This window comes from Ursus americanus, chromosome 18 (genome assembly GCF_024610735.1).
Source record: "Ursus americanus isolate L20-20 chromosome 18, mUrsAme1.1.p, whole genome shotgun sequence".
NCBI classification, from domain to species: Eukaryota; Metazoa; Chordata; class Mammalia; order Carnivora; family Ursidae; genus Ursus; species Ursus americanus.
In genome coordinates, this window is record NC_142144.1 from 10,048,183 (window position 1) to 10,066,916 (window position 18,734).

At 37.8% G+C, this 18,734-nt stretch overlaps 1 protein-coding gene across 1 annotated transcript in view; it reads left to right on the forward strand.

Moving 5' to 3' along the window:
• SCAI (suppressor of cancer cell invasion) overlaps nucleotides 1-18,734 on the forward strand; it is a 128,530-nt gene that overhangs the window by 71,693 nt on the left and 38,103 nt on the right. Inside the window, 4 exon segments of the mRNA XM_045790955.2 lie at nucleotides 10,677-10,772; nucleotides 11,342-11,428; nucleotides 12,521-12,619; nucleotides 17,994-18,090. Of these exon segments, the coding sequence (XP_045646911.2) occupies nucleotides 10,677-10,772; nucleotides 11,342-11,428; nucleotides 12,521-12,619; nucleotides 17,994-18,090 (379 nt within the window).

Sequence of the window (18,734 nt, forward strand, 5' to 3'; positions counted from 1 at the left end):
GATATAGTTTTTGTGCATTTCTTTTAAAATAGGATTTCTTCGGGAAAAATTGAAGGAAAGTTTTTTTGGTTGTTTTCCTCCCTTTGAGTTGTGTTGGTCTGAATAGAAAACAGGATCACAGTGTTTCTAGAGAATAAGAAATATATTGGGGTGGTCTGGACCAGCTTTGGGACTTGGGGACAGTGGGGGCCCAACTGGAGTAGCATGGCCTTTAACATGGGGCCCTCATTCCCCACATTCCTTTCACTGTCAGTGATTATCTTCTGGCTAGCTTTCCTTTGTGTTTTTGCTTTTTTTTTTTTTTTTTTTTTAGAGAGAGAGAGAGAGAGCTGCGGGTGGGGGTAGCGGGGAGGGGCAGAGGGAGAGAGAGAATCCCAAGCAGGCCTCACTTGCAGCACAGAGCCCAGCGCAGAGCTCCATCCCATGACCCTGAGATCATGACCTGAGCTGAAATCAAGAGTCAGAACTTAGCCAACTGAGCCACCCTGGTGCCCCCACTTTTTTTCTTGAGCTCACAAACTAGTTATTAAACTTACAGTGCAGTGTAATATACTTTCAGACATGTACACATATTATAAGTGTATTTTTTACAAACAGAGCACATCTATGTGGTTTGTACTTGGATGAAGAAATAGAACATATAGCACCTCAGTGACACCCTTGTGTTCCCTCCCACTTGGGCTTTTTAAACTCCTTCTGACCAGAGCAAAAAAGTGCATTTCAGTGCATGAAAGGCTTCAGAGTTTCTATATAATACCTTACTTGGGTATAATAAATTCCCTTTTTACTCTTGAAGGTGTGCCTTTCCACCTTATATTAAGTCATTCATCTAACTTGTCAGAGCCTTTTGATTTTCCTAGACATGAATATCTTAATGAAGTGTTTTTCTTGACTGAAAATATCTTCTTCTATTATGTGCATAATAAATAAGTTCTTTCCACTCACTGTGTAAGAAAACATAGTCCAAGACAGTGAGAAATGGATAAAATGAATGGTGTTTTTCTTTTAATAGCTCTTGCATGTAGTTACAGTAGTAATGAAGTGAGAATAATGTTAGAAATATCTTTGAATACTGTCAGAAAATGATCAAAAGCCCAAGTGCTTGCAGGGTTCCAGTTACCATGGTGACTAAGACTGCTAGAGCAGAATGGACTACTTGCTGGGATTATATAAGGCAGCATCTTGAGACATGTATTTGAGATACACAGCTGTGTCTACCAGTGATATCCATGACTTTGGTGCTTAGAGACAACAGAGGCCTCCAAGTCACTGATTCTTTGGCATCGGAGAAGCAAATACACGTAGCCAAAATAAGCATTGGAGGCCATAAATATATATATAGACAGAGAAGTGCACCAAAGTGAAGTGTAATGGTGTTAAATAAAAATAACTGCAGAAATTATTTTGATTAAATATGCTCCCAATATTTCAAATTAAAGAAGAAATCCCCTGCAGTACTTTCTTGAAAAGCCTATTTTTAGGATGCCCTGGTTCCTAAATAGGAAAGGGTAACTGGGAAATTAATGCTTTGCTCCCTGATCCCCTTCCTCCCCTACCCCACCCCCTTCGTCCTCTTTCCTCCCTCTTTTTCTGCCCCTCCCTCTTCCTTCTCTTCTTTCCTCAAAAAATTAATATTTTCCTAGAGGCAAGTTCTGCAAACTGGTAATAGTAAAGTATTGTGATTTCAGAGAGAATACTTAAACTACCTGTACAAGCTTGTGATGAATGCTTTTATTTTCTCTGGCTTACCACTCAAAAGAATTGCACATGCATTTGAGGTAGACAGCCTCCCGAGTGCAGTAGATATCTTGATCACATGATCTAGAGAAGCATTGACTAGTAAGGATTTAATATGAGCCACAAATGTGATTTTAAATTTTGTAGTAGCTGGATCTTAAAAATGTAAAAAAAAAAAAAAAAAAAAGTGAAATTAATGTTAGTAATGTATATATTTTGTTTGATCCAATATATCTAAAATACTTTATTTCAACATGTCATCAGTATAGAAAAATTATTGCCGTCTTTTACATTCTTTTTTTCCATACTTAGTCTTTGAAGTACACTGAATATTTTATACTTACATACATTGCAGCTCAGATGGGCCACTTTTCAAGGACTCAGTACCCACATACAGCTATTGGCTCAGGCAGCATTCCTCCCACTTTTAGCTTCTGTTCTCAAAATGGTCCACTGTGCTTTCTGGTGAATACATATTGGCTGTTTGGGCAGGGGCAGGGGTCTCTTCTTCGCAGGCCCATCACATGTCGCCTTTGTTTCTCCTGTCTCTTCCTGGACAGATGCCAGTAGCCTGCAGGTTGTTTGGCTGTTGGTGATGTGTCCCCACTCACCTGCATTTGGGATCTGAGAGATACTTTATTACTTACTATATTAGTTTGCTAGGACTATCATAACAAAATACCACAGACTGGGTGGCTTAAACAACAGAAATTTATTCTCTTACAGTTCTAGAGCCTGGAAGTCCAGGATCAAAGAGCCGTCAGGGTTGGTTCAACGGAGTTAGGATCCCAGAATTACAGGGGAGCTCTGATAACCTCTTCTGAAGGTGACACAGGCAAATGCTCGACTGTAGGAATGGTGCAGTTAACTCCCTGGCTTCTTAATCATCTCCTTGGTTCTCAGAGGGATTCATATCCATAGAGCTCCTTTGGGTATCATCATACCTACAAAATAGTCATGGATGTTTGGTGGGACAAGGCAGCAACATCATAGAGGGGACACGGGATTTAAAACTTGACGATCTTTTTTTCCTATGAGCAAGGTGCCATTAGAAATAAATTTATTGGGGCCTGGGTGGCTCAGTTGGTTAAGTGACTGCCTTTGGCTCAGGATCAAGCCCCATGTCAGGCTCCCTGCTGTGCAGGGAGCCTGCTTCTCCCTCGACCTGCTGTTCTCCCTGCTTGTGCTCTCTCTCTCTTTGTTAAGTAAATAAATAAAATCTCAAAAAAAAAAAAAAGAAAGAAATTTATTAATGGTTCCATTTCTAAATGTAAGAATTTTTATACTTCTCCTGGAGCTGGTTCACGGGAGGAGGAGATACCATTCCATAGCTTTATTTGGCTTGGCATGTCTAAATTCAAACTGGGGGTGATTATTCAAAGTTATTCAAATTCATAAACCATTATTAGGAATGGAACAATGTGCTAAGTGCTGCCTTTTTTTTTTTTAAGACTATTTGTGTATTTGGCAGAGAGAGAGAGCGAGCACAAGCAGGGGGAGCGGCAGGCAGAGGGAAAGGGAGAAGCAGGCTCCCCGATGAGCAAAAAGCCCGACATGGGTCTCGATCCCAGAACCCTGGGATCATGTCATGAGCCAAAGGTAGATGCTTAACTAACTGAACCACCCAGGTGCCCCTGCTAAGTGTCTTCTATGTGTCTGCACCATTCTAGGTACAGAGCTAGGGATAGGAGCAGGATACCAAGATAAAGAGGGTGTCCACCTTCAACCTAATGGAGCGCTGTTGTGCATTTTCTCTCAAACTCTCATTCATAAAAAGCTTTGTTCCCTCTTCAGTAAACAAAAGGGTTGATATTGGGGTATCATTAAGGTATCCTCCCCTAAAGGAAACACTCAGCCTTAACACCCTATACTTGTTGATACCCCCAGCACCTTCAGACTAACAGATCCATTCCTGAACCTAAATTTGGAAACCAGATATACCAGTCGGTGAAAAAAAGTGCCAGTGTTAAAACAAGGAATTGCTCAATTGGCTTCGCAAGTCCCAAACACAGTTTTGTCTGGTATACAAATGAAGACAGAGGCATGGATTGGAACAACGGTGTCACTGTAATACAGGCCTCTCTGTGTAAACTAGAATATGTGATGGGACACTGTGCTCCTTGACTGAAAACCTTATTCAGAGAAGTTGAGTTATGCCTTTGACCACAGCTTTGGCCAACAGCTTTGTTGGAGGTCAACTGCATCCCATGACCTGGGTAGCAGAATGAGCTCACAGAGAAGAAATTGACTATTATAGAATCAAAATTAGGTTGTTTTCCCTTATGGTAGAAAGAAGAGAGAACATCAGATTAGGGGTTAGAGGGTTTGAATCTGAATCACAGCTCAACAATTTACTGGTCATGAGTTCTCAGGCAACCCAGTTAAGCTACTTGATCCTCACTCTGTGCGTGTGTGTGTGTGTGTGTGTGTGTGTGTGTGTGTGTGTGTGTATTTACATGTACCTATACGTATACGTGTCCTGGAGAAGCCAAACATTTAAGGACGGACTAAGGAAAAGAAGCCAGTAGAAGAGAACAGAAAGAAGAGAGAATTATAAGATGGTGGAAGTGGTGAACAGTGGCATGCCCCAGGGAGGGCTGACATGGGGAAGAGGGAAGAGTGGCTGTTGGACTGGAATGTTAGGTGTGGGTGGCCATCAGTGATCCTCGCTAATTCAGTTTAGTTAAGACAGTTGATTTATAGAAACCCAGAAGAGATTTGACATCTCGACATACATTGGAAACATCGCTGAGAACCAAGTTTAATCATTTGCACTACACTTCTTCCTACTATAGTCTCCTAACTTTTGTTGATAGAGTTTAGGATTTAAAAAAAGAGCAAGATAAGTGTCATACTTTCAATTTCCTCTAAAGCTTTGGAGAAGAGTATGAGGAGCCAATTTATAACATAGGTGCCTTTGCAAAAAGTGAAATATCAGGTCATTTAGCTTACAGGATAATTCACAGGGCCTCATTTAATTTAATTCTACGGACCATTAATTTCCCATCTCTAACGTCAGTAATAAGGACCAAATGATATATTCAGAGTTTAAAACCATAGTCAAGCTCTGAATAGTAGAGGAATTTGTCTAAAACTCTTTATAAAACACCTCAGTTAGTTTTAGACTCTAATCGAATTATAGTGGTTTGTGTATTAGCTTCTGTGATATGTCTCATTAGAGAAAGGATGATCATAGGACTTATCCTTTAGGAAGTTAAGGAAAAAAAATTAACTCTATGTTGAAAAAGAAATTTCTGTCTTTATAGCTGAGTTTTTAGACCGGAGTGGCGGATGTTCTAAATTCTTTTGTGGGAAATAGTATAGAATTTAGCCAACGTTGTTCAGAGCTATAAATCAGAAAATACTTGTATACTTACTGCTTATTGTCAGGAGCCTTGTTCTAGCCGTTCAGATCGCCTTCTATGTGCTTTTAGCCCGTGTACGGAATTCCCTTCCTTCAAGCCTATTGCGCTGAACACCTGAAATTATATACGTCATCATAAAATAAAACACTGAATTGTAGTTCTGTTTTCTCAGTTAACAGGGTATATTACTGAGGTTTATTAAATCTGTCAGTTTGGGAAACACGGAGAAACTTGCAGGCACATGCTTCCTTGAAAATTTGCCTAAAGACTTTACACAGTATCTGTAAAGAAGCCCCCAAGTGTTGTCAGTTCTCATGGAGGTGATGTTGCTGCTTAATGCTCTTATGTAATAAAGAGTCTTCCTAGCAGGAGCCGCAAGATAAGAGTCTTAAAGATTCTGGCAGCAACTTCAATTTTAAAATATCTGATTAGCACTTTCTCACTAGAGGTATATGGAGACATTAAAAAAATAGATGAAAACTTGCAACAAATGTGTAAACTGTTATCTATAGTTAGCTTATTTCTGTAATCTGAAATGAATTTCTCCTTATCATAAGGATAATGGAAAGGATTTTAAAATGTAGTTACTAACTCATTCTTGTTATATGTACCTGAAAATTTCACATAGCCCTGTTGCTTTTTTATTCAGTGTCTTAACATCGGTAGAGGAATGCATATCTACTTTCACTTATTAACCCACTTACAGAAATTTACCTTTTATTCATATTGCATAACTATTCAAGATTATTAGTATGAAGATGTTTATTGCAGCATTTTTATAACAGGGAATAACTAGAAGCAATATAAATATCTGTTGGGAAGGGATTGGTTAAATGAATTGGTTATTGTATACTACATTGTACACAGTAAATGTTGATATAATTGTATATGCATTAAAAAAACCCTGATATATTTTTAAATTTAAAGGGCATGTTAAAATAAATATACAAATAATAAAATAAAATAAAAGGTATGCTATAAAACATTATATGTAGTTTGATTCCATTTATGTAAAATAATAGAAAAACACATGTTTACTTAAATGTACATAGAAAATGCATTCTTAATGGTGGTTATTTGGGGAGCTTAGAATTGAGGGGAAAGCAATAGGGTATTTTTTATGTCTTGCTGTAGAACGTATAGCATTTTTGTTTTCCAAGAGACTACCATTATTTTCAAAATTGAAAAGGAAAGAAAAAAAATAAGATTTCTGTGATAGATTGCTTGTAAAAATCATTCCCTTCCCTGTATCCATGCCCGTGAGTCATCCCCTCCCACACTGACTCTGGGCTCGGCCATGAGGATTGCTTTGGCCAATAGGATGGTGCAGACACGATGCAAAGAATCAAAAAGAATGATGCACATTAGAACTGCCCTCTCTTTTGCTGCTTTTGGGATCCTCGTGGAAACTGAGCTAGCCTGTTGGATGAGAAACATGTGACCCAGCGCCCTAGCTGCCAACCAGGCAGCTGCCAGCCATCTGAGGGAGGCCCTCCACCACTAGCTGACCACAGTTGCATGACCGAGGTCTGGCTAAGACTTGTGCTACTGTTTTATTAGCAGATAATTGCCTTTGTTTCTCTTGCATATTGTCTTATTTCTCTCTCTCTCTCTGATGATCACTTCTTTCTCTTTTGCCTATCCAGATCTCTTTCTTCAAGCAGCTTTCCCTGACCACTCAAGCCCTCCAGTGTATCTCCTTTCGTCACTCTTCTATTACTTTTACTCAGTCCCATATAATTTAATACTTATGTGCTATTTTTTCTCTTTTTCTGTATATGTGTTCGTCTTTTCCCTCTAACTAACTAATGAGCTCCTTGATTGTAGAGATCATATTTCACATCACATTCTCTGGCCTTCAGAATACTTAGCACTTGATAGAATTATATGTAGTGACCAGGTTTTCTCCTTGTATCCCATGTCTTCAAAATATACCTTGCCTAACTGCAGGTGTCACCAGTAGCAAGATACCCCGCTAGGGCAAGAGAAAAGCTATAGAAACATAAGCTGCATTTGTTTCTGCTCTGTAGCTATCTTATTTCCATGAAATTGTGTATCCTTTGTTAAGTAAATTAAAAAATATATAGCAGGTTTGTGTGTGAGTGTGGGGGGGAGTCTCTTTCTGCCAATCTCAAATATGTATGTGTATTATACACTGTGCTACATATGTTTATATTAAACATGAAAAAATGTTAATATATAATAAGTGAAAAAAGTTTACATTGCAAAACAAGACAAATACTGTGCCTGTATACACAAATACTGTGTATATATAAAATCTGGAAAGATATACATCCTTCCCCCCAAACCCCCAAACAACTAAACAACAAAATATGACCTCAAATTTCATTATGTTAGTATAGTTTACCAAGAATATTCAGCTTACTTAGTTATGTAAGATAAATAAAGGATTTCTTTTATGCTTGAAAGTTAAACTTAGGTTAAATGAGAGAATTTATATTTAAAAGTCTCTCTTTTTGGGGTGCCTGGGTGGCTCATCAGTTAAGCATCCAACTCTTGATTTTGGGTCAGGTCATGATCTCAGAGTTGTGAGATCAAGCCCTGCATTGGGTTCTGTGCTGTGTGTGAAGCCTGCTTAAGAGTCTCTCTCTCTCCCTCTCCTTCTGCCTCTCCCCCCACCCCACCCCGTCATCTCACGAGTGTGCACGTTCTCTCTCGCTAAAAAAAAAAAAAGGAAAAAAAAAGTGTCTCCTTTTACCATGAAACATTTAAGTGTTTTCTCTATTTTAGGTCTTTTAGTAGACTTTTGGGTTATAAGGGTCATTCTGAAATACGGCCTGCACTTCTTTTAATTGAAAATAGTGTTAGTGGTGATTAAAGGGGTATTGATTTAGATGAAGTCCTATTAGCATAGATAGGTAGATTAATGAAAAATAATAAAGAGCCCCCAAACAAAACCACTTTATCTGGCAACCCCAAGTAGAGGGGATTGGCCCTAAGTTTATAATCTATGAAATGCTCAGGTACAATGGGATTCATTGTACTATTTTCTACTTTTGTATATGTTTGAAACCTTCCAGCATAAAAAAAAAAATTTAAGACATAACTTAAAAAATAGATACCTTTCACAAAAGCAATAAAAATATGAGACATTGTAATAATGTGAACCAAGAAATATTAGACCTTTATGCAAAGCATTATAAAATTTATTTAGTGACTATTTTCAACATAAATGGAAAGAGATACTGTTGACACTAAAAATTATTTTTAAAATGTCAATTCTCCAAATGGATGTCTAGATTCATTCAGATCTCATTAAAACCCATTAGGATTTTTTTTTTTTTGGTAGAACTTTAATAAGCTGCTTTTAATGTTCATATGCAAGTATAAGGAGCCAAGAATGGCCAAGGTGTTCCTTAAAAAGAAGAAACATGCCACACTTTTTATAAAGCTATAGTAATTAACAGAATGTTAATGAGGAACTAGAAAAACCAATAGAGTAGAACAAAATGCTGAGACCCAAGCGTAAGGGAAAATCGATGACTGCAGTTCTAGTTCCGTCAACTTATTCAAAAGTCAAATGACTGTTTTCAAGATTTATTTATTTGAGAGAGCAAAAGAGGGAAAAAACACAGGCAGGGGAGGGGCCGAGTGAGAGGGAGAGAGAGAGAATCTCAAGCAGACTCTGTGCTGAGCGTGGAGCCTGATGCGGGGCTCTATCTCAAGACCCTGAGATCATGACCTGAGCAGAAACCAAGAGTCGTACACTTAACCGGGCACTCCAATCAAATGATTTTTAAAAAAATTATTCAGATAGAATTTGTTAACACATATCTGAAGCTCAATTTTGGTTATATTAAAGAGTTAAATTTGGAAGGTGAAACTTTAAATCTTTTAAAAGATTCTATTATTGTATAGATGCATTTCTTTAAAAAGACAGAGAAACCACTTTCCATAAAGATTAAGCTGATGATACATTTTGGTCTATTCATAAAAAGAAAAACCCCAAATCCAATCAATGAACATGAGAAGACAAGTCCTAGACTGGGGTAAGAAGTGTCCCTCACTGTAATCAGTGGGTGATTATTGTTCCTTTATCAAACAAGCACCATTTGGCAGTATGACTCTCACAAGATTTGGTTGACTTTATTTGATTCAAGTTTCCACAAACCAATAGCCATAGCCATAGTTTTTTGAAACTTGCCTCTCTTTCTCTTCTAGACGTTATTACAGATACCTTGAGCTTATGAGGCTCCTACAAGACAATTAGATCCTTAGATTCTTTCCCCTGATCTATCTTGTTCCACTGAAAAAATATACTTGGGGCCACTTCCATAGATTTATTCACAGGCTCTAAGAAAGGTTTTGCCCTGAGGATGAGACTCCATTGTTAGTGGCGTTTACAGCCAGGATTTCTCCATTGTATCTTTTACACTTACACATTAGACATTGTTCTGTCTCTCCATCCTGAAAGTTCTGGAACTTGTGGGTTATCTCGTTTCCTTTTCATCCCTGCTTGCAGCTAGTTCTTTTCTGAGTTCATTTCTTTCTCGTGTTTTGTTAAGTGCACCTAATACAATCCAGGGCCAGTAGCGTATTTTCCCCGGGGTCTTTGTATAAATCCATAGGTTCACTGGTCACCTTAACTGCTCTCCAAGTGATTGCAGACAGATGCTGTTTTGCCTCTGTATTGCATGTGTCATCATTTTTCCAGCCTTCAGTAACAGTTTCGTGCTGCTCAATTCCAATGCCAGTGTTACATATGTTATGGATTTGTTATGGCAATAGCCTGTTCCTGGTATCCATTTCTGTACTGGCTTTTCCTCAATAAGGCTGCTGTAACAGCTCCAACATTTTAGTGCCTTACTACAATAGAGATTTATTTCTAGCTCCCAAGTTAGCTATAAGTTGTTTGCAGTTCTGAGGCTCCATTAAGTGGGTCTGACTCTGTGTTCCGGGTTAAGGAGCAGCCCCTATCTTGGTCTTAGATTGGAGGGAAGTGAAAATGCTGAACTATGTAGTATCTCTTATGTCATCTTCTCAGACATGACGTGGGTAACTTGCAGTTATATTTCATCGGCCAGAGCAAGTCTCAAGGCCAGGCCTTTGTAAGACAGGGAAGAATTTGTCTCTCTGGGGTGAACTGTGAGTCACCAGACCCAAGGACCGAGATGTATAGTTTCACCTGTAGGGAGAGGATAGAATAATTGAGAACAATAATACCACCTGCACATCACTTCTAGGTACATTTCCTAAAGCAGCAGTGTTTTTCAGAGTGCTGAGTTCTTATATGAAAATAATAAACATTTGGAAGTTATCAGTATATAAGTGACTATGAATAAGATAGCCTGGGGAGAGGAAAGAGAGTGCTAAAAACCTCATGGGACAGGTATCTACAAAAGAGACTGTGAATGAACAGAGGTGGGGAGAAGAATAGGAAAGAACATGTCCTGGACTCTTAGAGAACCATTTCTGCTCCAAAAATTACAACTTTTTAAAAAAGACAGCCTGAATGCAGATACTTTACATCTCTCCAGTTTATGCCATCACAAGACTTAATTTCCAAATAGCATAAGAGATTTAAAATTAATACTTGTTTGTTTGTTATTACAGAGATTTGCCACAATATGGGCAGAAGCAGTGGCAGTCCTATTTTGGAAGAACTTTCGATGTTTACACCAAACTCTGGAAGTTCCAACAGCAGCATCGGTAAAGGAATTTTATAGTTACAGGAGAGTGAAGATCCAGTTTATACTAGTCCCAGTTTTGACTTTTACTACGTCAGTGCTTTTTATCTCTTAGTGCATTTTAATATATTTTATCTTCGTGATGCAAAGGAAAATAAATTGATTTTTTTCTCCTGTTTACTTACTTTTTTAAAATGTAATTTCTCATCTGATCTTTAAAGACAGTATTATATCTGAAATGGTTCAGATTAACTCTAACATAGGTAGGCTGATTCGTGGTTTCATTCTAAAATAGGTGTTGTTTATTTGGTCAAAGCTGTTTGGGGGGGGTGTTGCTTTTAATTTTCATGAGCATAGCTCAAAGAAGTTTCTTTTCATATTTCAGCTTACTTTAAATAGACATTTAATACATGCTTTTTGAATTTAATTGAATGATGTTGAAATCTCATGAAAAATTCATGAATTTGAATTCATGAATTCAGAATTTCATGCTGAATTGGGTGGTATTTTATCCTATTAAATTTACAGATTTGGTTATTTTTGGAATTTATAGTCTCTTATTTCTATTTTCTTATCTCCTATGTAAAACAGACAAGTCTTGGATAATCGGTATGGCTTGAAGCGGTGGCAAATAGGGGAAATTGCTTCTAAGATTGGGCAGCTATACTACCATTATTAGTAAGTGAATTGCATATGGAAAAAATAAAGCGTTGTCCTGATTTAAACACAGCATGCAGAAGTATGCATAATATACTTACTTCGTAGGAGGGAAAACTAAGGAGTCACAAATGAACCCCAGATCATAGTGATCAAAACAGTATTATGAAATGATCTTCCATAATACAAGTAACATCATTTGCTTCAAAGGCTTACCTTCCAAACAGTTCATTTGGGCAGTCTCATTTATAATTTAAATGGTGATGATCTTGTTTTTAGATAAATCAGAAATACTAAATGAATTTATAGTTCTTAATGACTTCACTTAAATTGTGATTATATCATAACTTATATGTTTGAATGAGTGGTTTTCGGGGGAATACTTTAAAACTCATATTTGTAGGATATATCTAAAAGGTTACGTGAAGCAGATAAATCTTAGTGATGAGATGAGATCCTTAATGATGAGTCAAGGAAAGAAGAGAATTCCTTTTAGGAATCTAGATCTCATAGAGTATCAGGTATACCATAAAAAGCTTGGACCATATGGAATTTCTTCCTCTTCCTGTCTTTTGGCACGCCATCCAACATTCCCCCATTAAAATCACTCTTGCAGGTAGAATATTTTCTTAAGAAGTCCCTTGTAAAACTAGAAATGTTAAACAGAGAACCTGATTCATCTGCATCCTCTGAAGACTAATATGGATTAGTCCATTTCTGAGTCCTCTGAGAAAAAAACTGAAGAAAGGAGCCAAAAGACAAGTGACTATGTATGGATTTGGGGAAGGCCATGGAAGGTCTGGTGGAAAGATGTAACTGGGTGGAATGCTGTTTGGAGAATCCCTTCAAAGAATGAAAATAATGTGTACTTTGGATTGCCATCAAAAAAGGCTTGGGAGCAGTGGGGAGTTTTTTTTTGTTTTTTTTTTTCTTTTTTTACCTTGTCATTATTTTTACCCATTGCAAGGGTGTTATGATTATAGCTTTGCTGATTCAAATTTAGGATAGTCCTTCCCATCCCCTCGTGTAGAGGAATAGAGGAAGAATGAAACAAGTATTCAGCATGAAATATTCTAAGACACTGTCAAATTTAAGGATTTTTTTTCCTCATAGCCTACGCACATCTGAGACCAGCTATCTGAATGAAGCTTTCTCCTTCTACTCTGCAATCAGACAGAGATCATATTATTCTCAAGTCAATAAAGAGGACAGGTATGCACCTACTATGTATTTAGGAAAGAGGTAAAACACTCAGAATTTTTAGTCTGTGTGGAAATTATGGAAAGAAGCACACATTTGTTTATAACTTTTATTAATTTAAATGGGCTTTATTGAGCACCTTACAAAAGAGTAGCCCTTCTTAAGCATACAGACTTAGGTTACCTAAAAGCAATAAATGTTATAGGTGTAGACTGCGTGGAGTCAGAGCACAAAGGAGGGGTTGTTTCTTTATGAGAGATTGGAGTCCCACAAAGTTTCATAGAAAAGAAACTGTTCCAAAGTGAGGCTTAGCTGATAGCCTGTATAATTTGAATTCATATACATTCAAAAGCCTGTTGACAGCTGTTGGTGGGACTAAAGAAAAGGCTGCTAAAGCTGTTTACATTGTTTTGTATAAACTGGGTATGTTACAGTTGTGGATCTCCACTGTAAGAAAAACGAATTTATTCATTCCCAACGGTTATCTATTGAGCACTTATATATTTGGCAGTGTGGTGTAGATGTTTGGGTGGGATAAGAAAAAAGAAAAGAAGAAGGTGTACAAGCGTTCTCTTTTCCTCACAGAGGATTATCTTCTTATGGGAGTTACAGATGTATTTGGGGTACAGGTAGACTGTGATGTTATTAATTCCAGGTAAAGACAGAATTGCTGAAGAAATCAGGGTTCTGCTGGAGAATCTCTATTACTAGTATTCCAGGAATTGTTGGAAGACAAAGCTCAGGCATAGAACATCTGAATGTTCTCTCTACTGCCAGCAACAGAACTCACAGTTGTTATATAGTGAAAAGATTATATTCTCTTAGCAGTAGACAAGAACATGATTTTGACGTATTTTTCTAGAGAACACTTTGTGGCTGGCTATCATAACCTTCCCAGCTAAACAGCAAAATTTTCTGGAAAGCCCCACTCTTGTAAATCCCCTTCATTCCCTAGCAGACCTTGTTCAGGCTTGTCCAAAGGAGTTTGCTTGATACAAGCAAGGCATGGAGATGCTGGATTCTCCATTTTCCCCCGCAAAGTCATCACCGTGCTTCATTCTTCCATCAGAAGTTCCATCAGTTACGTCTTCTTCAGATTTTCTTATGGTTTGCTTCACCTGTTCTCACTACAGATATATTTCCCTGGAACCCCCCCCCCCGATTTTTGTATTCGTATTGTACAATTTATCTGAATTCTTGGGGAGATAAATTTTATTTCTAAAAATATGCGAAAGGGCTATGTAATTAATACCTTTTTCAGTCTGAAAATACATATAAGGAAAGAACCATTTTAAGCAATAATGAAATACCTTGTATAATTCACTCTTCTACATTTTCTAATTTGCTCAAAGGGAAATTGGCCTTGGGCCCTTTGGCTTAAAACTCAACAGTTTCCTTTATTAAAATTCTTTTGTATCCTAATAGCAAATACCACATATGAATGATTTTCCTGTGCTGCCTCCTAGAGCGAGGCACATGAACAGAGGCAGGATTATTTGTAACCAGTATGACAAAATCTCTTGCCTTAGGCCACTAAATTAGAATGAAAGGACAATCCAGTGTGCAAAACCTTGACCTTTTCCCCTGTACCTTAGAAAGGATGATTGTACCTTAGAAAGAAAATGAAGTGTAATACCCTCTAGTTCCATCCACCTCATTGCAAATGGCAAGATTTCATTCTTTTTGATGACTGGGTAATAGTCCATTGTATTAATAAAATAGATGAAAACAGAGAAGGAGGCAGACTGTAAGAGACTCTTAACTCTAGGTAATAAACCGAGGGTTGCTGGAGGGGAGGTCGGTGGGAGGATGTGGGTGACGGGCATTAAGGAGGACACTTGATGTAAGGAGCACTGGGCATTACATGCAACTGAAGAATCACTAAATTCTACCCCTGAAATTAATAATACAGTATATGTTAACTAAATTGAATTTAAATAAAAAATAAAACAAAATGAACAGCTGGTTGATTAAAGCTAAGTAAGAGAGTATCGTGCAATTTCACAGTTGCTTTAAAAGGAAAAATCTCTGCTCAAAGGGGCAAGTTCTCTTTGCACTCTCAGTACCTAAGGACTGTGTTAAAGCCAGAAGGAATGGCACGTTCCCGCGATCACCAGAAGTGACACATACATCACCCTGAACTTGTCTCATTCCATGGGCCCATCCTGTTTAGTAGGGGAGACGTTATTGCATGATCATTTGCCCTGGGAGCCACAAACCCCGACTGTGGCAAATGGCTGAGGCCAGACCTGGTCAGAGTTCGATGTGGAGAGGATGAAGTTTCCGAGTACCCAGAGGTTGGGGCCATGTGGCAAGTGAATAGAGTCCGTGTCTTAGAAGTAGTGGGCCTGGCGGGCTGGACAAAGCTACGGTTCTGAATTACCAGAAGAACTTCGTCAGGAGAATCATGATGTCAGCTTTAGTGCTGACAGTATGGAAGTTTTTGATCATGGGAAATGTGAATCTAACCTTGAGGACCTTGGCACTTCCTAGTAATGGTGTTTATAGGGAAGACTTGACATGGACCTTTCTAGTGTGGTTCATGGAATAATATTTTTCTTCTGCAGTTTGATACGTTGTCAGACAGTGGGGCTGTGGGCTGTTCAGGTTTTCAGGCCTGACTGGGGTAGCCTCTTGTGTGTATGAGGGGGTAGCACTGACTTATTTATCTGCCCTTTGCTGCAGTTCAACGCAGTGGTTTCCACAGTAGAATGCATCCACCTACTTCTGTATGTTTATTTAATGCAGGGGTTGGCACGGCTGTTTTTGAACTGTCTGGTAGCTAAGACTCCTTTTTATATTTTTAAAGTGCTATGAAAAAAGAAAATAGATACACTACAAGCACCATATGTACCTAAAAAGCCTAAAACATTTACTTTCTGGCCATACGCAAAAATTTGCCAATCCCTGGTTCAGTATGTGTTCGTGTAATCTGCGTTACATAGTTGTGTAATATGATATAGATTCATAGAACCTGTTTTATTTTTTTTTAATTTTTTTAAAAAGATTTTATTTATTTATTTGACAGAGAGAGACAGCCAGCGAGAGAGGGAACACAAGCAGGGGGAGTGGGAGAGAAAGAAGCCGGCTCCTAGTGGAGGAGCCTGACGTGGGACTCGATCCCAGAACGCCGGGATCACGCCCTGAGCCGAAGGCAGACGCTTAACGACTGTGCCACCCAGGCGCCCCAGAACCTATTTTATTTTTATCAAAAAATTAAAGGAATAGTCTTATTAATATTTCAACTATGAATTGACATCATCCTCCACAAATTTTCCTCCCGTTTTGAATTCCACTTTTGACAATGTGGCAGGCTAGATAATCAAAAATACTGTCTCCAGAATACCTTGAGATGCTGAATTAACAGATCGACTGCCTTTTTTAAAAAAGATTTTATTTATTTATTTATTTATTTATTTGAGAGAGAGAGACAGAGATAGAGAGAGCATGAGCAGGGAGGAGAGAGAGAAGCAGGCTCCCCACTGAGCAGGGAGCCCAATTGGGGCTGGGCCCCAGGAGCCTGGGATCATGACCTGAACCAAAGGCAGATGCTTAACCAACTGATCCACCCAGGTGCCCCTCAGCCATCCTTTTAAATGGACAGTTTAGCTGCCGAGAAAGTAAGGGAAATCCTCAGGTCATTAACCCTGACCAGTGCTAGGACAACCTTGTAGGAGGGTGGTTAGTTTTGGTGATATAAAAGAAATACTATGGAAGGATTGATAAGAAAAAAGTTACCCCGTTGTTCCCTAAAAAATCATGGACTTCATAAGACAGTAATCATTGTAATAATGACTAATTGAGGTTATCGAGATAAAATGGGGCCAAATTCTGGACAACAATAACGTGAAAAAGGAAAGTAAAGAATTAAACCAATAACATCCACTTTTTTGTTTGTTCAGAAGAAGCTTAGAGTAAGTAAAGTTTGCTTATTAAAATATTAAGAAAAATGTTTTTAAAGAACATAAAGAAAATGTATAACTTCAAAACAGGTAGAAGGGGAAGAAAGTGAAAAATAAAATTATGGTGTATGATCTTTACAGTGAAAGGTAGGAAAGGAATACACACTAAAATAAAGTTTAATTAGCACAAAAAACTAAAGTAGAAATAAGTACAAGTACATTGGTAATCATAGTAAGTGGAAGTGATCTAAACTTCCCAATAAAAGTCAGAGATTATCAATATGCCTTTTAAAGGAAAATCCAATAATACAGTGTTTATAAGAGATCCTCCAAAGATACAGGGTACACAGAAAAAAATAAAATAGATACCAAGGGGAAGAAGTGCCACTATACTTAAGGCAGAGAGTGTTATTAAGGATAGAGGTTTACTTCTTAATGGTACAAGGAACAATTCAAAAAAAAAAACAGAAAAATTCTAAACTTGTGTATCCCCAATAACGTAATATTATAATAAAGCAAAAAGTGACATATTTTCTCCCTCTCTGTCTGCTCCTCCTGCTTGTGTTCTCTCTTCCTCTCTCAAATAAGTAAATAAAATCTAAAAAAGAAAAAAAAAAAGAAACTGACAGAGGATATAAAATAGAACACTAAAATATATTTGATTAACCGAAAAGAAAGCAAGAAGGGAACACTAGAAAACATAAACGCAGGAGGGGCAAGTAGAAAACAAACAGTACAATGGGAGATGTAAACCCAGTCAAAGTAAGAGTCAGATAAAAGGTAACCCCTGAGTCTGTAAGGCAGAGATTGTCTGGATAAAAAAGCTAACTAAATGTTGTGTCTACAAAACATGGGTTAACGTGAAAAGACGCAGGTACTTGAAAGTAGAGGGATAGAAGAAGATATGGCATAAAAACAGTAAGCATAAGAAAACTGGTTTGATTATATTAATATCAGAAAACAAGATTTCAAAACAAGGAGTGTTTTCCAGGAACTCTTTTCACCTCATATTTTCCTGCCTGTTGTCTTCTCTTTATCGTCTTACCTTAAACATCACTCTTGCTAGGAAGCCTTCTCTGTGGGCTCAGATAGCATCCTTTATTTCTCCTGTTGCTGTATTTATTCTGCTGTGTTTTAAGTGTTTATCTGTCTCCGTTACCTTTTAGGTAGTTTCCGGTCTCTGAGACCCGTGAAGAAGGGGCAGTGTCTCTAGTTGTTTGTTTTAACCATTCTTCTGGCACTTAGCCGGGTGCCTGATCCAGCTAAGTTCTCAATGGGTATTTGGTCAATGAATGAATATATGAATGAACATAATGAATCTGTAAGAAATGTGTTTAAACGTGACCGCAGTTTATATGCAGAAATAGTTGTAACTGTGCAAAATAGGATCTAAAAGAGTTTAAAAGCTGCCAGAGAGTTGGAAAAATCAAAGAGCATGTTTTCTTTTTTGGTCTAATGAGTAACTTCCCATTTGTCTGCCGTAGACCTGAGTTGGTCGTTAAGAAGCTACGATACTACGCAAGATTTATCGTAGTTTGTCTTCTGCTCAACAAAATGGATGTTGTGAAGGATTTGGTGAAGGTAAGTATGCTTTAAAATTATTAAAATCCTAACCTGTAATTGTGTATGGGTAATTTTGTTTTTTAAAAATAGATTCAGGGTAAAAAATAATTTTAATATATGTAAATCATTACAGCATTCAAAGTATAGTAACTTTGGACAAGGGTAATGCTAAAAGGATTTTCCTGCTCTCTCCGTATTTCAGATACATGCTAGCCAGGGACAAGTCTCTTAATTCCTTGTGTCTTAGCATGTTTTATATTCCACCACCCACCAATGGGTGGTTGGGAAATGCAAACAAAAGTTAAAATATTTGGTTTAAGAGAAAACAATTGAAAGGTTAGGTCAAGAATAAGCATATAATGTTTTACAAAGGTATTGAGAATGAGTTTTGGTCTTTCCATCCTTTCACTATGTCTGCTTCACCGTCCTTCATTAGCTTCAATAATTGGGAGTTAACCGCACTTGGGACTCACTCACTATCTGTAGTTACTGTGCACCCCGTTCTGGTTGCACTCTGTAGTCAGTCAGTCGTTTCAGTGGCGTGCTCCCTAATTTTTGGTACTCAAGTGGAACATGCTAGTTTTTTGTGGTTTTGTGTATATGGTGGGTTTTTTTTTTTTTTTAGATTATTTATCTATTTATTTGAGAGAGTGCAAGCAGAG